At 52.8% G+C, this 21,301-nt stretch overlaps 1 protein-coding gene across 1 annotated transcript in view; it reads left to right on the top strand.

Moving 5' to 3' along the window:
* CACNA1I (calcium voltage-gated channel subunit alpha1 I) overlaps positions 1–21,301 on the top strand; it is a 104,443-nt gene that overhangs the window by 22,170 nt on the left and 60,972 nt on the right. The window contains exon 4 of the mRNA XM_061205491.1: positions 17,617–17,714. Coding sequence (XP_061061474.1) covers positions 17,617–17,714 — 98 coding nt within the window. The remainder of the gene's footprint in view (positions 1–17,616; positions 17,715–21,301) is intronic.

Raw genomic sequence — 21,301 nt, 5'->3', positions numbered from 1 at the left:
GGGCCAGGCTGGGGGCTCGGGAGCTTGAGGACTTGCCTGAGGAGGTGACACACACACAGGAGCTGAAGGACGAGCAGGTGTTAACCATGCCCAGTAATGGTCAATATGGCAGAGGTGAGAAGGGGGGAGACAAAAAGGCTGGAGGCCCACGAGTGTGTGTGTGAGTGTATACACATGTCAGTATCTGTGAGAGCATGTACATTTGCATATGTGTGCATTCCAGCATATGTGTGTGATGCCCTTGAGAAGGGGCAGGGAGGGTGGCCAGGCACATGGCTGAGATGGGGAGTTGGTATCACCAAGTATATGCTGAATTCCACAGATGAGTCCTGAAGGGCAGTGGTTCGCTCACTGGTGTTCTTTAAAATGTGGCAGCTCTTCTGAGTATCCTTTCCTAAGAGCTGTATTCAGTTTTACAACCACATTATCAGCAATGATTTAGACCAAACTAGAAGTTAATGCTGGGGTCCCTATGCTGGGAGCTGTGTCACCCCTTTGTCAAATTCTTCATTCTCATTCTCATTTTGGTTTGGCTGGAGGACATCCTTAAGCAGTTTTTTTTAAAAAGAAAAGGTGTTTGGATAGTGTCATTTTTCAGTCTTGCCTGTCCGAGCGTATATTCCTTTTATCTTTGTGGGTGAAGGGCAGTTTTTGTCTGTACTGTTCTAGAGTCATAGTTTTTCTCCCTCAGAACCCTGCCCATGATACCAGCCAAATCGACACCATAGCATTGCAGCTGAGGCCACTATAGATCTGGTTCTTTTTTCTTGGGAGACAGCCTGCTTTTTCCTTGCTAGATGCTTGTAGGTTTTCTCCTCACCTTCAGAATTCAGAGATTTCACAAGGGCAGGTGTAAGTGAAGAACTGCTCCCTGTGGGGCCTTTTGGAACTCAAGACTCATGTATTCCTTCAAGTCAGAAAAAAAATCTTCTGTATCTTCTTTAGTGATTGCCCATTCTTCTCTGCTCTCTCCTGGAATTCCCAGTAAGTGGTTATTTCCCTCCTCTATTCTCTGCATTTTTCCTCATTTCTCTCACAGATTTCATCTGTACTTGGAGAGAATTCCTTGACTTGGCCTTCTGAATCACTAACGATGTCCTTTTCTCTATTTACCGCCCCTAATGGAAGCGTTCCTCTCCTCTGTGTCTTTTTAATTCCCAGGATCACTTCTGGCTCTTGAATTTATTTTTCAGAGCAGCTTATTTTTATGGACGCATTATTCACTCGTATCTCTTTATAGATACAAATCAGCCTTCTTAAAAGTCCTTTCCTGATCCTGAAGTCAAAGTGTAATTTCCAAAAAGTTAAAAAAAAATTACCCTCACACAAATCTTAGAAGGAACATGTATCAGATTTATTCAACTCATTAATGAGGAACAAGCAGGATGGTAATCAGCAGAATTAGGAAGACAGGCACTGGAGAAAAAATGTGGGGATAAGAGGCAGTTAGAATCAAAGCTGGTTAACAGCCTTATAAGGTCATAAAACATAACCTTTGGGGTTATCTTTTATATTGGGCAGAAATCACTTACATGTTTGGTAGAATTCACCTGTGAAGCCATCTGGTCCTGGACTTTTGTTTGTTGGAAGATTTTTAATCACAGTTTCAATTTCATTACTTGTGATTGGTCTGTTCATATTTTCTATTTCTTCCTGGTTCAGTCTTGGAAGTTATACCTTTCTAAGAATTTGTCCGTTCCTTCCAGGTTGTCCATTTTATTGGCATAGAGTTGCTTGTAGTAGTCTCTTAGGATGCTTTGTATTTCTGCGGTGTCTGTTGTAACTTCTCCTTTTTCATTTCTGATTTTATTGATTTGAGTCCTCTCCCTCTTTTTCTTGATGAGTCTGGCTAATAATGGTTTATCAATTTTGTTTATCTTCTCAAAGAACCAGCTTTTAGTTTTATTGATCTTTGCTATTGCTTTCTTTGTTTCTATTTCATTTATTTCTGCTCTGATCTTTATGATTTCTTTCCTTCTGCTAACTTTGGGTTTTGTTTGTTCTTCTTTCTCTAGTTCCTTTAGGTGTAAGGTTAGATTGTTTATTTAAGATTTTTCTCGTTTCTTGAGGTAGGCTTGTATAGCTATAAAACTCCCTCTTAGAACTGCTTTTGCTGCATCCCATAGGTTTTGGATCATCGTGTTTTCATTGTCATTTGTCTCTAGGTATTTTTTGATTTCCTCTTTGATTTCTTCAGTGATCTCTTGCTTATTTAGTAATGTATTGTTTAGCCTCCATGTGTTTGTGTTTTTTACGTTTTTTTCCCTGCAATTCATTTCTGATCTCATAGCGTTGTGGTCAGAAAAGATGCTTGATATGATTTCAATTTTCTTAAATTTACTGGGGCTTGATTTGTGACCCAAGGTGTGATCTATCCTGGAGAATGTTTGTGCGGGCTTGAGAAGAAAGTGTTATCTGCTGTTTTTGGATGGAATGTCCCGTAAATATCAATTAAGTCTATCTGGTCTATTGTGTCACTTAAAGCTTCTGTTTCCTTATTTATTTTCATTTTGGATGATCTGTCCATTGGTTTAAGTGAGGTGTTAAAGTTCCCCACTATTATTGTGTTACTGTCGATTTCCTCTTTTATAGCTGTTAGCAGTTGCCTTATGTATTGAGGTGCTCCTATGTTGGGTGCATATATATTTATAATTGTTATATCTTCTTCCTGGATTGATCCCTTGATCATTATGTAGTGTCCTTTCTTGTCTCTTGTAACATTCTTTATTTTAAAGTCTATTTTATCTGATATGAGTATTGCTACTCCAGCTTTCTTTTGATTTCCATTTGCATGGAATATCTTTTTCCATCCCCTCACTTTCAGTCTGTATGTGTCCCTAGGTCTGAAGTGGGTCTCTTGTAGACAGCATATACATAGGTCTTGTTTTTGTATCCATTCAGCAAGCCTGTGTCTTTTGGTTGGAGCATTTAATCCATTCACGTTTAAGGTAATTATTGATATGTATGTTCCTATGACCATTTTCTTAATTGTTTTGGGTTTGTTTTTGTAGGTCCTTTTCTTCTCTTGTGTTTCCCACTTAGAGAAGTTCCTTTAGCATTTGTTGTAGAGCTGGTTTGGTGGTGCTGAATTCTCTTAGCTTTTGCTTGTCTGTAAAGCTGTTGATTTCTCCATCGAATCTGAATGAGATCCTTGCCAGGTAGAGTAATCTTGGCTGTAGGTTCTTCCCTTTCATCACTTTAAGTATATCATGCCACTCCCTTCTGGCTTGTAGAGTTTCTGCTGAGAAATCAGCTGTTAACCTTATGGGAGTTCCCTTGTATGTTATTTGTCATTTTTCCCGTGCTGCTTTCAATACTTTGTCTTTAATTTTTGCCAGTTTGATTACTATGTGTCTCGGCGTGTTTCTCCTTGGGTTTATCCTGTATGGGACTCGCTGCGCTTCCTGGACTTAGGTGGCTATTTCCTTTCCCATGTTAGGGAAGTTTTCCACTATAATCTCTTCAAATATTTTCTCTGGTCCTTTCTCTCTCTCTTCTCCTTCTGGGACCCCTATAATGCGAACGTTGTTGCATTTAATGTTGTCCCAGAGGTCTCTAAGGCTGTCTTCATTTCTTTTCATTCTTTTTTCTTTATTCTGTTCCGCAGCAGTGAATTCCACCATTCTGTCTTCCAGATCACTTACCCGTTCTTCTGCCTCAGTTATTCTGCTATTGATTCCTTCTAGTGTAGTTTTCATTTCAGTTATTGTATTGTTCATCTCTGTTTGTTTGTTCTTTAATTCTTCTAGGTCTTTGTTAAACATTTCTTGCATCTTCTCGATCTTTGCCCCCATTCTTTTTCCGAGGTCCTGGATCATCTTCACTGTCATTATTCTGAATTCTTTTTCTGGAAGGTTGCCTATCTCCACTTCATTTAGTTGTTTTTCTGGGGTTTTATCTTGTTCCTTCATCTGGTACATAGCCCTCTGCCTTTTCATCTTGTCTATCTTTCTGTGAATGTGGTTTTTGTTCCACAGGCTGCAGGATTGTAGTTCTTCTTGCCTCTGCTGTCTGCCCTCTCAGAAATCACTTACAAATATTTCCGAGTTTACATGTAATTGCACAGCAGCCAGACTGTTAATTAATGGTAAAGAGTGAATCAAACAAAGGTATATTCCCCTAGATGATGAAATAATCCTTAGATAGGTCTGTTAAATAATGCTCCAAAAGACACTGTGAGAAATACTGCCTTCCCTTTGCTGTATTTCCACGTTTTAGGATAATTTTTCTTAACTCCTGTTTCAGGGAAGTCTTTTTTTTTTTTTTTTAAGTCAGTACTGCATGATTGATTGATTTATTTATTTTGGCTGTGCTGGGTCTTCCTTGCTGCGCTCAGGCTTTTCTCTAGTTGCAGTGAGCAGGGGCTACTCCTCGTTGCGGTGCGCGGGCTTCTCATTGCGGTGGCTTCTCTTGTCATGGAGCACGGCCTCTAGGCACACGGGCTTCAGTAGTTGCAGCACGTGGGCTCAGTAGTTGTGGCACACACGGGCCCCAGAGCGCACAGGCTTCAGTAGTTGCGATGCGTGGGCTCCGTAATTGTGGCTTGCGGGCTCTAGAGCTTGGGCTCAGTTGCCCCGCGGCACGTGGGATCTTCCCGGACCAGGAATCGAACCCGTGTCCCCTGCATTGGAAGGCGGATTCTTAACCATTGGACCACCAGGGAGGTGCCCCCACTCTGCCCTTTTGACTTGAAGAGTCTCCTCTATTGCTTAGTGATTTCCCCCTCACCGTCTGCTCATATTTATAAATAAAGACACTGAAGATCTAAGCTGGGCAGAGTGAGGCACTGGCCCGGCTTCAGCGTTGTGGCGAGGTCTCCGTCTGATGTCTTCTCTTGGTCCTTGGGGTGGGGGTGGGATGGGGTGGGGTCCACGGGCCAGCATCCTCCTGGGGGTCGGGGGGGCTGGGTGCATATGGAGTCCCCTAGGGCCCCATGCTTGGTTTAATGCTCTGATTTCACCATTTTGAAATTCTTAATACGTTTTGAACAAGCGGTCCTACGTTTTCACTTAGCACTGGGCCCCACAAATTATGTCGCCAGTCCTGGCTTAGGGGGAGGGTTCAATGAAGACATTTTGTGAGTTATGAACAGCCCCGTGTGGGATGCTGGGAACTCTGGTGACCCAGACCTACCCCTGTCCTGGGTCCTTCCTGTCCTTTGTGCCTAGGGATGGTGTGGGTGCAGAGGGCAGGATGGGAAGCCACAAGCCTGGACTCCAGAGCCCAACCCCCCGCCCAGTCCCACCCAAGCTCGCAGCTATAAATGTCCTGTTTCCCGAGTAACCGGCCTGCCATCCCGAGGATGTTTTCTTCCTTCCTGCTCCTCCTCTTCCCCAAATTACTGGCTCCCTCTTCAAGCGATGGAGGAGACAGAACCTCTGTACTGGAAGGTTCCTTAGCGGTCAGAGCCTTCACCTCCACATCCATTCGGCCCCTGCTTGTGTGCTGCCACTGGGGGCAACTCACAAGGCAGCCGATTGCATACTGGGACAGCCTAATGTGCTAGGAAGTTCTTTCACGAAGCTGAAATTTGTCTTCCTGTAGCTCCCACCTGATGGGACCATTCATTCACTTACTCATTCACAAAATCAGCATTTATTGAGCACCTACTACACGCCAGGTGCTGTGCAGCGGGGACACGAGAGGAACAAGACAGATGCCGCTGTGATTTCATGGAGCTCCCGATTTAGAAAATGGATATAAAACAGATAATAAAGTTCTAAATAACTTCTAAATTGGGACCAATGTTGTTGCAAAGAAGTATAGAAGGGCCATGAGGGCGTGGAATGGGGACCTGATTTAGATGGCGGGGGAGGGTTAGTGTACGGCTTCCTGAGGAAGAGAGGCCAGGCGGGGGGTGGGTGGGGGGAGGGGTGTGTGCAAGAGCTGACCAGGCAGGGGGTGGGGGAGGGTGTCTGTCAGAGCCCAGGAATCTGGGGCATGGGTGGGTGCTTAGAGATGAAGCCAGAGACGGGGGCAGGGGCCTGATCGCACAGAGGGGCCTGGAGTGCATGGGCAGGTGCCTCCCCGACAGACTCATGACAGCCTTCACAAATTGGAAGGCGACTCATATCCTCCCTGAGTCTCCCCAGCACCTGCCACCATTCGTCAAAGGACAGGTGGGTGGCCTCACCTGCTGGACATATTTCAGGCTGTCTTGGTCCCTGACTGAGGAGCAGGACCCCAATTTTCCAATGATGACTTATGGGGGAGAGAAGGGACTGCCCTTGCCCCAGGGTCATGTGGGATCATGGTGACCTGTGAGGGGCTGTGCTACCTACCACCCCTAGGTCGTGTTCACTTTCCAAGCCAGGTCTCTCCCACCCTGGAACTAAACACAGTTGATTTTTTTTTTGAAACCACAAATACCAAACTTTGCATTTATTGTTATTAATTTCATCTTATAGTGATATCTTGGAGTCTTGATTCAGTCACTCATTACATTTATTTCCTGTGCTTGATCAGCCCAGGACAGTGAGCCCTGTGGCACCTCACTAGAGACTCTCTTCCAGTGTGTGACAAAGCCCCACTAATCCATGGGTAATAGTTGAACCTACCTCACTGTCTTGTTTAAGCTACGCTTTTCTGTCTTAGTCCATTAGGAGGCCGTGAAATATTCAATGACATTCTTGTTGAACTTGAGATTTTTATCTGTATATCTCCCTTGCTGCATCAAGCTGGTAATACTACCGCCTCCCCTAACCAACAACATGAACTGGCCGTTGACGTCTGTGGGGAGGGGTCTGGGTGCCTCTGTTAAAACCTTCCCAAAGAATTCTGATGACTGGTGTCTGTGGTGGGGTTGAGCCAGGGCTCTAGGGCTGGGCTGTAGGGACCTTTCCAGAATGAGGCTGAGCCAGAGCCCTTGCCAAGGGCATGGCTGGTGTGGGCCTCGCCTTGGAAGAGTGCAGGGAACAGTAGTGGCCTTGAGTCTGATGTCCCTTGAAAGCTTCGAGTATGATGGTATCCTGGAAAGGACCTCGGTGTAGAAAATGGAGCAGCTGAGGGATGAGCGTGAACAGATCAGGAGTGGGCAACCTCCCCAATCCTCAAACATATGTGCAGCCTGGTACCCCTTCTCAGTGCTCCTCAAAATTCAGAGAGTGACAGGATTACTGGGGCACATGTTAAAATATAGATTCTTGGGCCTCACCCAAGGGATCTAGACCCAGCAGGTACAGAGGGCCTAGGAATCTGCATTATATGCAAATGCCCAGGTGGCCCTGATGCAAGTGGGTCTAGTTCATTTGACCCTCACAGAGCCCCTCATTGGGAGTGCTTCAGGTGGAGAGCACGATTCCCAGTTCTGGAAGCCGCAGGAAGGGGGAGAGGCATGGGGAGGGCTTCATCTCTGATCTGTGTCCAGGACCTGAATTAATGCTCATGACAAGCAGATGTGCTGTGTCAACGGAACAGTGGGGACTCCTTGTAAGACTTTCTATCATCGTTAATAATATTAACACAAATAGCAGTAACGTCTGGAACTCTGCGCCTTGGCCAGGGAGGGAGAAGGAGAGGCTGGACCAGGATCTATCCCACCCTGGAGACAGCTTCTCCCGAGAACGCGTGGGGAACAGCTTCTCCAACCTGACTCTTACAGGCTCTCGGGAAACAAAATGTCAGTAAGAATTGTTCCTTATCCCTGGACTAGAGCTTTCCAGGAAGATCAGGCAGATGCGTCCCCTCTGTGGTTGCTTGCTGAGAGCTCCTGTTGCCCAAAGTGCCCCATCAGTGGGACTTTAAAAAGCAAAGGGAATTGAATTGAAAGGCATTATCCAGGTGATAAAAATAAGAGCATCTACTGTTTGCTGAGTACTCACCTTGGGCCTGATGCTGTGCGTTATCTGCAGACTAGCTCTGCGAGGGAGGGACTCTGGTCAGTTCCATTTCACAGATGAGGCACGGGGACAGGGAGTGACCTGCCCGAGGTCATGGACTGGCAAGGGGCAGAGTCAGGAGTTGAACCCAGGCAGCTTGGCTCCATGGGCTGGGATCAAATCCTGGTTCTGTGTAACTTGCTGGGTGTCTTGGTCAGGGATGCATTTGGCTGCAAGTAACAGAACATATGACCAACAGTGACTTGTGCAAATCCTGGGGTGTTTTGTCTGACATAACACGATGTTCTGAGGTCAGTGGTTACCAGTGATGGCTCTGTGATGTGGGGGCTGATGTCCTTGTGATTTTCCAGGTCTTTCTTTCATGGTCACAAGGTGGCTGTTGAAGCTGTGGGCGTCGTGTCTGCACTGAAGGCAGGAAGGGTGAAGGGAGACAGGGCTATGCCAGCGCGCCTGTCTACTTGGATCTGGAAAACAACATTTTCTTTTCTAGATCCTTCCCCTGTCCCAGCATGCTCGGCCAGAACTGGATCTCATGGCCATCCTTAGCTGTAAGGGAAGCTAGGAAAATAGAAAACATCATTGAATTTGGGTAAATCAACCAAGAGTCGTTCCCTGGGGCCAGGCAAGATTGGAAGAAGAGAGAATGCATATTGGGTGGGCAGCTCTCCAAGTCTGCCACACGCCTCTCCTAGGGTCTGAGTTTCTTCGTCTGCTCTTGGCCAAAGCTGTGGCCCTACCATGTCTCCAAGCCCTGGTTGGAGCCTTGGGAGCACTACCTGGGCTGACTGTGGGTGCACATGATCTGTTGAGAGATCTAAAGTCAATTACCAACCTGTGTAAGCTCCACAGAGGCCCATGCCCGCCAGCAGACCCGCTGTGGTTACCAGCATCAGAGAGTCACCACTGGGCTGTTTCCAGAAGCCTTTGCTGCCGGCCTCCCTCCTGCATGGCTGTGTGTGCATGATCTCTGGGTCAGGGAAGCACTCCACGTGTTAGCAGGCCCAGGGCATCCTCCTGGCTCTGCCACTGACTTTACACCCTGCTTTATCCTGGGCTCTACAGGTCTGTCTGCTCCAAGGCCTGCATGCTGCAGGGCAGGGCTGAGGCTGAGCCATCGACCTGGAGTCCCTGGAGCCTGGCCCTGAGCCAGCATGGTGGAGAGGCTCCATGACATGTTTGTTTTGTACCTTTGTGCCCAGTCACTGCAGAGCTGGGGGATCTGGGGCCATTTTCTTGTAGCCGAACTGGCCCTTGGGTGGGTGTGGACCTGGGAAGGTTCCAGGGAGAATCCTGGTGTGGATGATTTTTCATTTGCATATGGAGAAAAGTGGGAGGGAGGGAGAGAGTGATGATCACTGCTCTGGTCCGTTTCCATGGAAACAGGATGCTAGATGTCATGGGGGGCGGGGTAGGGGGTAAATCACCAGAGATTCTCAGGCTACAGGTTGACAAGCCAGACACCAGTCAATCATAAATCATTCAGAATTCTCTCAGTTATATGGACAGGAACCTGCCGAACCTTGTTTAAGGGGGTTTATCATCTCCTTTACTGAAAGTCGAGGGGTCTCTGACTTCAGGACACGCTTAATCCAGAATCCTGAAAGATGTCACCAGGCAGTGTGTCCTCCCGTCCCACAGCTCTTCTCATTCTTCTGTGTCCACCTCCATCCCTGGCAGCTTTCCTCTTAGTGGGGGGATGGTGGCGGGCAGCCCTGAGTGCCCAGCCTCCTCCCTCTGGTTCAACAGAAAGACACCTTTGCTTTCTCAGCCACTCCAACGAGGGCGGAACAGAGTCTCCTTGGCTTGGATTGGCATGTGCTCATCCCTGAACCAATCACTGTAGCCTAGATGCGGCAGCACTCTGATTGGCCAGACCTAGGTCAAGACCCTCCCCCTGGCGCTGGGTGTGGGGTCGACCTCTCTCATACCACGTGGCCTAAGAGTGGGGAGGATGGACTTGGAAAATCCCAGGACTGTTACCCTACAAGCAGAGAAGGGTGCTCTAGGTAGGCACAAACCACCGCTGCTTAGGTGGGTTACCAGAACTAAAGTTTCCTGACTGGGCTGGGCTCTCTTACATCCCCACAGTCCAGAGAACTTGGGGTTGTTAACCTCATTTACCAGATGGGGAAATGGAGGCTCAGAGAGATTAGCAGCCTGCCTCAGGTCACACAGCCCGTATGGACCAGATCTGGGATGTGCTCAGGTACAACCGTCCCCAGAGCCCATGCTCACTCACAATATGAAGGGTTTTACCTTTTCAGAGGCCAAAATATTCTAGTTGATCTCCCCTGGAGGACTTGGGCAGCCTCACCAGCTCTCAGAAGGATGTGGGGTGAGTCTCGGAAGAGGGACCTTTCCCTCAAGCTGTGGTAGAGCCAAAAGAATCTCTGTCTAGTTTCCAGCAGCTGCGCCCAACTACCGTGGTGCCAAGACTACCCTGGAGTAAGGGAGCTGAATTTTGTGGGAGGCTCATCAGGAGGCATATTTGGGATGTATGCTAAAAAATTATATATTGTTGTTTGCCTGAAGTTCAAACTTAACTGGGCATCCTGTATGTATCTGGCAATTCTACCCAGAGATAAAGTCACTGGAGTGTTGTCACCTGAGTGGAGCCTTGTCGAGAGAAGGTCCAGGGTCTCCTACTGCTGAGGTCCCCAAATTCTTTTGTGGCCCCCCAGTTCCCCCTTTACTCTGAACTTGGCCTGAGTTGGTTTCAGCGCATCAGTTTCTTTGTCAAATGGGCTAAAGAAACCCTGTTCTTCTGGTCTCATAGGATTTGTGTGAGGATATATGGGTAAAAATGACCCATAAATCATAAAACGCTGGCCAAAGTCAAGGGTTAATGTTATCACTCCCTAATTCTCTCTTTCCATTATTTCCTTCCTCTCTCCCTCCACTGAACACCTACTATGTGCTGGGTACCGGCATAGTAGCATAGGCTGGTGGTCCAGTTATCAAGCAACACAAGCCTGAATCATCACAGAACTGCCTCCTGAGAGACGATCTGCCATTTCCAGCATCTCAGCTTCCTTTCCATTAGCTACATCTTACATTACATTTTAAGAAAGCCCCCGTGGGTCCCTTGTAAAGATTGAGGAAACACCCTATTTTTATCAGCAACACACAAGAATCATCTCCTGGGAGGGGTATTTCCTGGAAAGATGTTAAGTCTCAGTCATTTTATGGTGCTTGTCAGCTCCAAGCTTCTTTTTTTTTTCTGATCTTGTCCCTCAAGTTATTTGTTTGACAAGCTGGCAAGGGAGCTGCCTCCAAGCCAGGCCCTGGGCCGGGGGCTGGGGACTCAACTAGGACTCTGAGCTAGCCCCTGAGGAACAGGGGCAACGACAGCACCCCTCAGGGCCAGACGTGCCCTAGTAGAGGCACAGTGGGACCCAGAGCAGGAGAGTTCAATTCTGCCTGGGGGTGGGATCTGGACTGCCGGGAAGGGCACTCCAGGTAGAGAGACTGGCAAGTGCAAAGGCATGTCGGCTGGAAACAGCATGGTGCACTCTGGGAAACTGAGATGGTGGGTGTCCCTGGACTGCAGGGCGAATGGTGGGCAGTGCTGAGGTCATGGTCAGAGAACTTCCGGAGGCCCTTACTGCCTGGGCTTTCCCCGGCAGGAGGTGGGATCCAGGGAAGGGTTTAAGCAGGTATCATGTGATTCGTGGGCCAGTGTGAACCGAGGCAGCGAATGAGGCTGTGATATGATAATAGCTGGCTCTTTCTTGTGCCAGGCCCTGTCCTAGGCACTGAACCCATATGTGAACGCATTCCAGCCTCCCCACACCCCCATGAGGTCAATTCAGTGACTTGCCCAAGGTCACATACTAGCAGCAGAGCTGGGATTGGAACCCAGGCTCCATGCTCTAACCATTGGGCAGCACTTCCCCCATGGATGTTGGCTCTACTCCCAGCGCTGCTGATCCAGTTTACTGGTACTTACTGGCCGCCTGGCCAGCTGTGGGAGGTGCTCACGCCTGGCCTGATGACTGATGAGGTGGGGAGGGGCCATGCAGAGCTCTTGGGTCCCCCACTACTCAGCTGGGTGACCTGGGCTCTGTCTGAGCCTCAGCTTCCTCATCTGCGTGGGGCGCCGTAATCCCACAGTGGGAAAGGGTGTGAAGTGCTTGGCACATGGTGAGTGCTCCAGAAACCCCTCTGAATCAGCAGGACTCTGAGTTGCCAGTGACAGAAACCCAACTCAAATGAGCCCCAAGGCCCAAAGGGCAGGTACTGGCTCACGTGCCTGGGAAGAATAGAGGGGCAGCTCTTCAATTCGGGTGCAGCTGGAGGGAGTGCTCGAACCATATGGTCAGGATCCTGCTTCTCTCCAGTTCTGGCCTCAGCCTTCCTTTGTGTTGGCAAAACTCTTGGGCCACCACGGAGGCAAGATGGCCATTAGTGCCTCCGGGTTTCCTGGCGGTGGCTTAGCCGGGGAGAGCACCTCTTCCCTGCAGTCCCAGCTCAAGGACTGGCTGCCCCTCATGGCCCATCCTGAGCCAGTCGTGGTGGCCGGGGAATGGTTGTCCACTGGTTGACCAGGCCTGGGTCTCTGGGCCTGTCCCGGGAGCCAGGGCAACTGGGAGTGGGGCAGGGTGTCCCCTCAGCAGGAATCCGTGGGGAGGGCCCTGGAGAGCAGATGTCCACCCCGCCTGCCCACCCCGGCACGGTCCCCACCTCAGCACGGCCACATCCGAGCCCCTCTCCCCAGATGACATGACACCCGGGAGCTGGGTGCAGTCAGCCTTCTGGGGTGATGTCAGGACGAAAGTGCTCGCTTTAAAGCAAAATTACTTACCTAATTAGGCACTTGGGAGCTGGCAGGAGGCAGTGGGGGTTTTTGTTGATTTTTTTTTTAGACTTTTAGCACTGAAGCCGCACCATAAAGTAACTGTGTAATTAGGGATTAATTTCTCACTCCCGCAAGTGATGTCTTACTTGGGGCCTAAGGGAAGTCAGCCGGGTGGTTATTCACCCACAGAGCGGCCCTCTTCACCCTCTTTCTTTTTGGAGGTGGGGGATGCTCCCTTAGCTTTCACCCAGGGGGGAGGAGGAGGAAGGAGGCGGAAGGTGGCTGCTTCTGTCACAGGCGTTCTTCATGCTGCGTAGATTCGCCGGGCGCCGGCTTTGCGTGGCGGTGCTGGAGTGGGGTGCGTCTGAGGAGAGAGGTGCCCGGCCAGCATCCAGCCGGTCAGTCGATGGATAATGCTGCAGCCCCACCCTCGCTGGTCCACGTCTGAGGCACACAGCCCGTCGGGGTCCCTGCTGGGACTGCACCCCAGGGGAACCTGCTCCTGAACAGCCCCTTGCTGGCTTTTCCCTCTCTGCTGCTCTCTCTCTGTGCCTCCTGGGATCACCCCCAAATAAACTGCTGCTCCCAAGCCCTTGGCTGAGTCTGCTTTGGGGGAACCCAAACTAGACAGGAGGTGTGAACAGAGTGTGGAAGGAGCCAGAGCAGAGAGGGTTGAATTCAGCCTGCCATGCAGGGAGGGCGTGAGCAGGGCTTCATGGAGGAGGGCGTCTTGAAGGACGAGAGTGAGGAGAACAGGCAACGCACAAAGGGAAGGGGGCAGAGAATCGCGTGTTTGGTGAGCTCGGTGGGCCTGGCCTGGTGCCCGAGGTGCATGGAGTAGGAGCAAGGGGTGGGGGGAGGGGGCCGAGGCCAGACTGCAGGGCCTTGAAGGGCAATGGGGAGCCATTGAGGGTTTAAGGCCGGGAGTGACACAGCTAGATTTGAGGTTTTTTTTGGCTGCGTTGGGTCTTCATTGCCGCGCGCGGGCTTTCTCTAGTTGCGGTGAGCGGGGGCTACTCTTCATTGCGGTACGTGGGCTTCTCATTACGGTGGCTTCTCTTGTTGCAGAGCACGGGCTCTAGAGCACGTGGGCTTCAGTAGTTGTGGTACGAGGGCTCAGTAGTTGTGGCTCGCAGGCTCTAGAGCGCAGGCTCAGTAGCTGTGGCCCATGGGCTTAGTTGCTCCGCGGCACATGGGATCTTCCAGGACCAGGGCTCGAATCTGTGTCCCCTGCATTGGCAGGGGGATTCTTAACCAGTGCGCCACCAAGGAAGTCCCTAGATTCGAGTTTTAGGAGGTTTGGACTAACCGAGGATGGGCCGTGTGGAGAGGAAGCAGGTGGCTGCTGCAGCTGTCAGCAGAGAGGGCTGGGTGCTGGAGCTGTCAGCGACTGTCCCACGTGTTGGGCTTGTTGGTGCTCGGTCACCGTCAGGACAGCGTGATCCCGGGGCAGAGACTTAAACCCGCAGTTCCTACCTCCTGGCTACTCGCTCAGCCCCTCTCTCCCCGTCCTTGTCCAATGTCCAGCTTTCTATCCTCTTCCCCTCAGGGAACGGGAACTCCTGGATTCCTCACTGCGCACCTGCTATTTGCTCTTTATCACTGAAAGCATTTCCAGCTGGTCTTGCTCCCACAGACGGGAGATGCGGCTGCAGCAGGACACCCTCCCCCGCCACCCTGATGGGTTCACGAAATATAGAAGAGAGAGTTAGGACCTGGGAGAAACATTTAGGAACTGAGATCCCGCCAGCCGTGTGGTGCAGCCAAAAAACAAACAGAACCCCCCAGAGCCAAGGTCGTTCATGCTGCTAAGAACTTAGTGACTCATCGCATTTCTCCTTTTGACTCAACTGCCAGGAAGCTCAGAGCTAAGATCTTGACACTAAATTCTCCTAGAAATTTCTCTTGAGGGCTTTTCAGTGGGGACCCTGAGGGCTGCAACTGATGAATTCCTAGGGGAATTTTTGCAGTAGAGGATCAGGTCAGAGGTGAAGGGAAGGGACTGGGTCACTGTGTCGCTCTGGGTCTGCCAGGCTGTGGCTGCTTAGTCGCCTTCAGGGATGGGGACAAGAGTCAGATCAGCCTCCCATGAGATGGGGTCTAGGAGGCGTTCAGACCCTAAAGCTTACTAACTCTGGGTAACTGTGGGCCTCGGTGACACCCAGCCATAAGTTGTATCTCACTCAGGACCCAGAGGCCGCCCCCCCCCCCAACACTTATTTTAGAGAAAGGAAGGTGAACCTGAATCCTCACCATGGGGCCTGACTACACAGCGCATCTGTAGTTTCCCATTCTTGCCTCTCAGCCTATCCTGGGGCAGGGGCCATGGTGGGTGCCCCTCACTTAATTAAGAACCAGTAGTCCCAGACGGTGGGCTATGGGTTCCTTGAGGGGGGATGGAGGGGCACAGAGCCCGTGTGGCAGAGTGGGGCGGGAGAGTCAGGGACCAGGCAGGATTGTCCTGAGGGCTCCTGCAGCAGGCAGGCCCTGGTGTGGCTTGTAGCCGTGGGCCCGGCCTGGTCCAGGGCAGCACGGAGAGGGATGAGGTGGGATCTGAGAAATGTAGAGGGGGCTCGAGCCGGTTAACGCAGGTAACACACACAAGAGGCCCTCAAAAACCATTCGCTTTTCTGTCCACCCAGCGTCTGTGAAGCATCTGTTTATTTCTGTGGTGAGACTTCACGGGATGGGAACAAATCCTGGGCTGGCACTTGGTGGATCTCGGCAGGTGTGCCCAGGGGCTCCTGGGACGTAGTACCTGGGTGGGTTCAGTCTGGTGTGGGCTGGGATCTCCCACCTCCAGCACACCCAGCAAAGCATAAAGCGAGCCCACTGGCAGGAGGGAGAGGACCAGGCAGAAGGAAGAGGGTCTGTGTTTGAGAGGCTGGGCCTGGGGGAGGGGCTGCCTGCCATGGGGCGGCTCTCCTAGGCCTGGTGTGTGTGTGCGTGCGCACGTGTGCGTGTGCGCGCCAGTGTGAGAGCCTGTTTGTGGGCCCGTGTGTGCTGCCCCCGCAGTGCCTCCATCACACACATCTCCCTGGCTGCCTGGAGAGCTCTTTCTACCAAATACGAAAATGACAGTTTGACTCACCCACGCGCGGAATCCTTACGTCGCTCCACGCCCTCGGCGCCCCCTTCCCAGATCACCCCCTGCCCCTGGGCGCCTCAGCCCTCACCCTCTCTGCCTGATTGCTGTCCCCCTGCCCCCCCCCCCCACCGCCCCCTCCTCTGGACCCCTGGTCTCCGTCTCCAGTTCTTAGGTCTCTGTCACTTTTTTTGTCATGTCCCTTCATCTGAATTTGGGCCCTGGTAGGAGTGAGTGTGGATGAGGGTGTCCAAGGAGTGAGTGTGCATGTGTGTGCGCACCAATGGTTGTGTGCAGACGTTTGACTTTGTGTTGCATATGTGTGTGTGAAAAAGGAGAGAGAGAGAGAGAGAGCACACGAACATGGGAGCCGGAGCCTGTGCCCCAGAAAGCTGGAGGATGGATGGAGGCATTTCAGGCAAACGGAGCTTTCACTCGATTACACTTCAAGCAGCGGGAGGGGGCGATGGCTCCACAACAATCGGGCAGGTTTGCATGGTGTGCAGGAAAAGCCTTCACTTCCCGCTGATGGTGGTGATAGGTGGAGCTGGCGGCAGTGCCGGCGTCCCAGGGTGGGGGGCCCAGGTCCGGTGACTGGGACGTCTGGGGTCAGGTTGGGGCTGCAGGCCCCTGGGACCTGTCTTTCAGAGGGGGAAACGGGGGGCAGGTAGCAACTGAGCAGGAAGGATCTGACGGACGTGCAGGAAACTACAGAGGGGACACCGGAGATCTGCCTCCCCTGGAGATCTGGGGAGGCCTCCTGGAGGAGGCAGACTGGAAGGGGAGGGGGACCTGTTTGGTGAGGCCCCGAGGATGAGAACTAGGGCAGTGGTGAGGGCTCCAGTGCTGTCTTTGCTTTTCGGTCTCTCCCCTGCCTGAGTGCGGACGCCTGAGGGTAGGGGCCGGTCTGAGTCATTCTTGGGTCCATAGCACCTAGACTGGCCTGCTTCATCATGGACACAGGTGTGGAGAAACTTCCAGGACTCCAGGGGCATCTGCACAGAACCCGAGGAAGGTTTCAATGGACAGAGATGATGGAGGCGCTGCCGGCAGAAGGGACAGTGGGAGAAAGGCCGCGAGTGGGCCCTGCGAGGCTGGAGCCGGGCGCCTTGCCGGGGCTGGCTGGGTGGGTGTGCCCAGGAGAGAGGGATTATTCCTGCAGGCCAAGTACAGTTTGCGCCTGGCCTTGCTGAGCCGGCAGCGGAGCTGGGAGTTGGGGGGTGGGGGATGGGTGTGAGGGGGTGGAGGGGGGCAGAACTGGTGTGACTCCTGGCTTGAGCCTCTACCGGTTTGCTGGGTGACCTGGGACACGTGGTGTCACCTCTCTTACAGCCTCATCTCTTCATAAATCTGGGCGTCTAACCCTGACTTGGGGGGCCCCTGGGGACTTGGGGAGACGGAGGGAATGGGGCTCCACTCCAGCCTCTGCCCTCAGCAAAATCTTCGCAGACGCTGCTGCTGCTGTGTCTGTGGTGTCCAGTCACCGTCTGGGCTCAGCCTGGGGGCCGCTCGGCGGTTCCTCCGTTCTCCCCTCTGAGGAATGGGGCGAATCCTCCCTGTTTCAGAGGCTGCCCTGGCAGCGGGGGCCGGAGCCGCCTGGCACAGTGCTGGGCATGCATTGGGGCCCCAGGGTCTCTGCTCCTCCATTCCCTCTGCCCCTGGCCGCATCTACTGGGACCCTCAGGGCAGTCCACGAGGTGGATGTCACCTGCGCTGCTTACAGAGAAGGAGACAGGCCCAAGGAGACAGCCCAAGGCCAGAGGGCTGACTGGGCCTTAGCCGGGTTTCTGACCACTTGTCTTACCCCGTCCAGGCAGGCGTGGGCGTGGCCGGCCCGGCCGTGGCCCTGCTGTCCCTCGTGCTCCGGGCCTCACTCTTCTCCCCTCTCTTCGCAGGATGGTCGAGTACTCCCTGGACCTCCAGAACATCAACCTGTCGGCCATCCGCACCGTGCGTGTCCTGAGGCCCCTCAAAGCCATCAACCGTGTGCCCAGTGAGTTGGTGCCCCCTGCCCTGCCCCAGGGCACTCACTCACTCAGCAGAGACTGACCGGCATCTCCCCATGCCAGGCCTGTGCTGGGCACGGGATAGACAGATGTGGGCCCTGCTGCCAGGGGTTCAAGGGGCACTATTTGGGCCTGAAGATGCTGGAAGGTGGCCCTGGCGCCTCTGGGTCCCAAAAGGACTCGGACTGCAGCAAGTGCTGGCTTTTGGGGGACAAGGTTCCTTGTGGGGGGGCTGTCAAGGTGGCAGGTGTGTGAAAAGAAGCTGCTCGGTTTGAGGGAGGGCGTCGTGCAGCATTCCACTGGGGAGGGGCTCCCAGACCCCCCACTTGTGCTGACTTGGAGCTCGAGCTCCCGACCCACCCACTCACCCCCTCCATAGGTTCGTCCCCCACAGGTCCACCCACCCGCTCCCCCATCTGACCCGCTGCCCATCCATCTGTCCGCCCACCTAGTATTGAGAGAGGTTATCTGATAACAACAAACCCTGACACCTGCCCAGAATCATGGAGCTTTCAAAGCTTTTCATCTCTGTGATTTCTTCGGAGCCTCACAGTCTCCCTGGCGGGAGGTGGGTTAGTCTCATGAAAAACTGAGATGAAAAAACTGAGACTTGGAGACTTGAGGTTACTTGCCCACGAGGTCTCCTGACTCTTTCCACTGCCCTGTGTCTGGAATGGGATGGGGATCCAGGGAAGGAGAGGGGGAGGGCCCTGCCTGCAGGGGGCTTCAGCCCTGATGGGGAAGGTCAGGAACTTTTATGAGCATTTACTCACCACCTGTGTGCCAGGCTCTTGACATGCCGCTGGCTGACTTAACCCTCTGAACAACCTATGTGAGGCTCAGAGAGGTTAAGTGGCTTGCATAAGGTCACACAGCAATTCAGGGGCAAGGCAGGGATCTGAGCAGAGTTATGTCTGTCCTAAGCCCAGCTCTTTCCCTGGCTCTGTCTGACCCCTTGCTTCTCTTCCCTGCCTGAGCCTCAGTTTCCCAATCTGCAGAAGGTGAGAGGGCTCCTGGCACCTCGTCCTCCTCCACAGTCACCACTGACCCCACTCTGCCAATACCCAGGCTTGGGGCCTTGGGGGTCCCTGCCACTCTCCCTGCCCACCTCTCTGCAGCCGTCCGCTGTGAGTGCCTGCGGGGCCAGCCTGACTCTGGGCTCACAGAGCGTGTTGGTCAGCCCGGACAGGCCTGGCTGGGCAGTGGAGGCTGTGCTCTGGGATATTTGTGGAGCAAGATGACCTGTGAGGGCAGGTTGGCACAGGTTGGGTGAATTACATAGGGGGTCTTGGAGTGCTGGGGTCTCAAGGTCGCACATACAAGGTCACCTCCCCACACATGAGCCTTGATGTGATGGGAAACTCCAGGGGCCCCTGAGAGTTGCTGTGAAGGTCCTGAGGGAGGGGTTGAGAGGTGGGGGTGGGGCTGGGGGTGAGCGGTGAGAACCAAAGCTGTGGGAGAGGGGGGAGGAGCAGTTCAGCTGTATCACCTTTGCCCCTCCCACTGTCCTGGGGAGACTCCCTCGGGGGCAGAGAAGGGACATCCAGAGAGGCCATCCTAGGTGGCAGACTGTCTCTGTCCTTCCCACTTGCCACCAAGCCTAGAAGTCTCCTTAAAGATTACCTTGTTCAAAACCATCTTTACCCCTTTTAACAAATGTAGAGAATGAGACCCAGAGAGGGCCATGACCAGCCCAAGGTCACACAGCAGGTTAGTGGCAGGGACTAATCTGGAGCCTGTTTCTAACCAGCCCACCTTCCCCAGGGGTGCATGTTCCTCTCTCTCAGGTGCCACCTCCTACTGGGAAACTGACCACAAGGCAGACTTTGTTCCCTCAGTGCCCAGAACTATGCCTGGTGTGTGGAAAGCGCTCAGTAAATAGGTGTGAAGTGGACCCGCTGGCCAAGTTTATCGAGTAGCTGTCTGTGCAGTCAGTGCTCAGACGGAGGGGTGCCGGGCATGTGGAGCTTATGGGGGTGCAGAGAGGGGCAGAGTGGGGGGCACTGGGGGTCTGAGGTGGAGTCTGAGCTGAGACCCAGCGGAGCGTGGGGATTGACCTGGCAAGGGAGTGGACACAGAGGACTGCTCTGGTAATGTGGGTGAGCAGTGGCCAGGCCAGGCAGGGTGGAGAGGCGCAGGTGGGCAGAAGGCCTGGTCCCCACCCTGGAGAGTCACGGAGGAAGCCCAGCGTCTGGCCTGGGCAATCTCAGCAGGGAGGGCACCAGGCAGGGGCCACATCTTTCCTGGGCGCCCCCTCAGTGCTCCCCATTTCTGTCCCAGGGGAAGGCAGGTGGTGCCCTCAGGAAGCAGCCACCATGTGGCCACTATCACGCTCCTAGCCACGCAGCCCACAGGCCCGGCCCCCTTTCCAGAGATGCGGGTGCATGTGTCAGGGTCACACAGGGGCGTTTGTACACGATCCTGCATCCTGCACCTCCTGTCAGGTCTCGGGATCTGACAGGCTTGGGAGCAGCGATGTGACAGGACATTTCAGAAGAGATGGTCTGGGTGGGGGACAGACAGGATAGACACACAGGGTATGGGCCTCTCTCTCTGGGTGGGTTTCTGTACCCCTGTGCACGTGTGTGTGCGCGTGTGAGTGTGAGGGTCTCTGTCTCTATGAGAGACCATGTGCTGTATGTATATGTGTGTGCACGTGTGCGGGGTGTGCACGTGTGTGGGGTGTGGGCCCATGTGCCTCTCCTCCCTGCCCTTTTCGCCCTCTCTCACTGCCCGCGTGAGGAGCTCATTTGCAGCTCCTGGCTGTAGGGGTCACTTCCAGGTCCCCAGAGCCAGTCCGTTCACTTCTCTGGAGAAGGGCGGGGTTGGGCCCTGCGCTCCTGGAGGTTCCGAGTTTGGAGGCTGGGTAGCCCCAAGGGCCCAGAGAGGAGTTCGGGTCTTTCCTTAGGGGCCTCTTTCCTTCTAATAGGCTTCGCTGGGAGGCCCAGGGTGGCCTGAGGTGGGCAGTTCTGTTTCCACTCTGAGCTGATTCCGCCTCTCAGCTGACAAATGAATCTCGAATCTTGCTTTCTCAGAACCTGGAAGCACAACCCTCCAGGATCCAAAATATAACCGATGCGCCCCCCTGGAAAGGGACCTTAAGATAAATCCATCTTCATGAACAACTTGATTAACAGGAGCCTCAGGCTTTTGGAGCAGGTCCTCTGATCCAGACCCTCATTTACAGAAGGGGCAGCGTCCTTCCCAGGTGCCAGGAGTTCTGCCCAGAGTCACTGGGGAATGAGTGGCATGGGGGGAGGGCACAGAGTCTTAGAAGTGTGTCTTTGAGAAGTTTGGTTGGTTACCTTCTTTTTTCCTAGATGTTTCCCTGAACATTCCAGGTCCTCCCATTTATTTATCTTTAGAGACGCTTCTGCCCTGGGACTCTTTCTTTTCAACAATAGCCTGTAGCTTTCAATTTGGCCACTAGATGGCAGGCTAGAGAATTGGGACTAGGCTAAGTGAAATTATGGGTTATTAAGTGCAAAGCTGTGGAGAGCGGGGTGGCTGCCTGTAGTTTAAAAACACGACCAACCAGGAAGACTCAGTTGGGTTGTCAGGGAATGTAATTTCT

The sequence above is a fragment of the Eubalaena glacialis genome, chromosome 11 (assembly GCF_028564815.1).
Source record: "Eubalaena glacialis isolate mEubGla1 chromosome 11, mEubGla1.1.hap2.+ XY, whole genome shotgun sequence".
Lineage (NCBI taxonomy): Eukaryota > Metazoa > Chordata > Mammalia > Artiodactyla > Balaenidae > Eubalaena > Eubalaena glacialis.
This window is presented reverse-complemented; position numbering and strand designations above follow the sequence as displayed.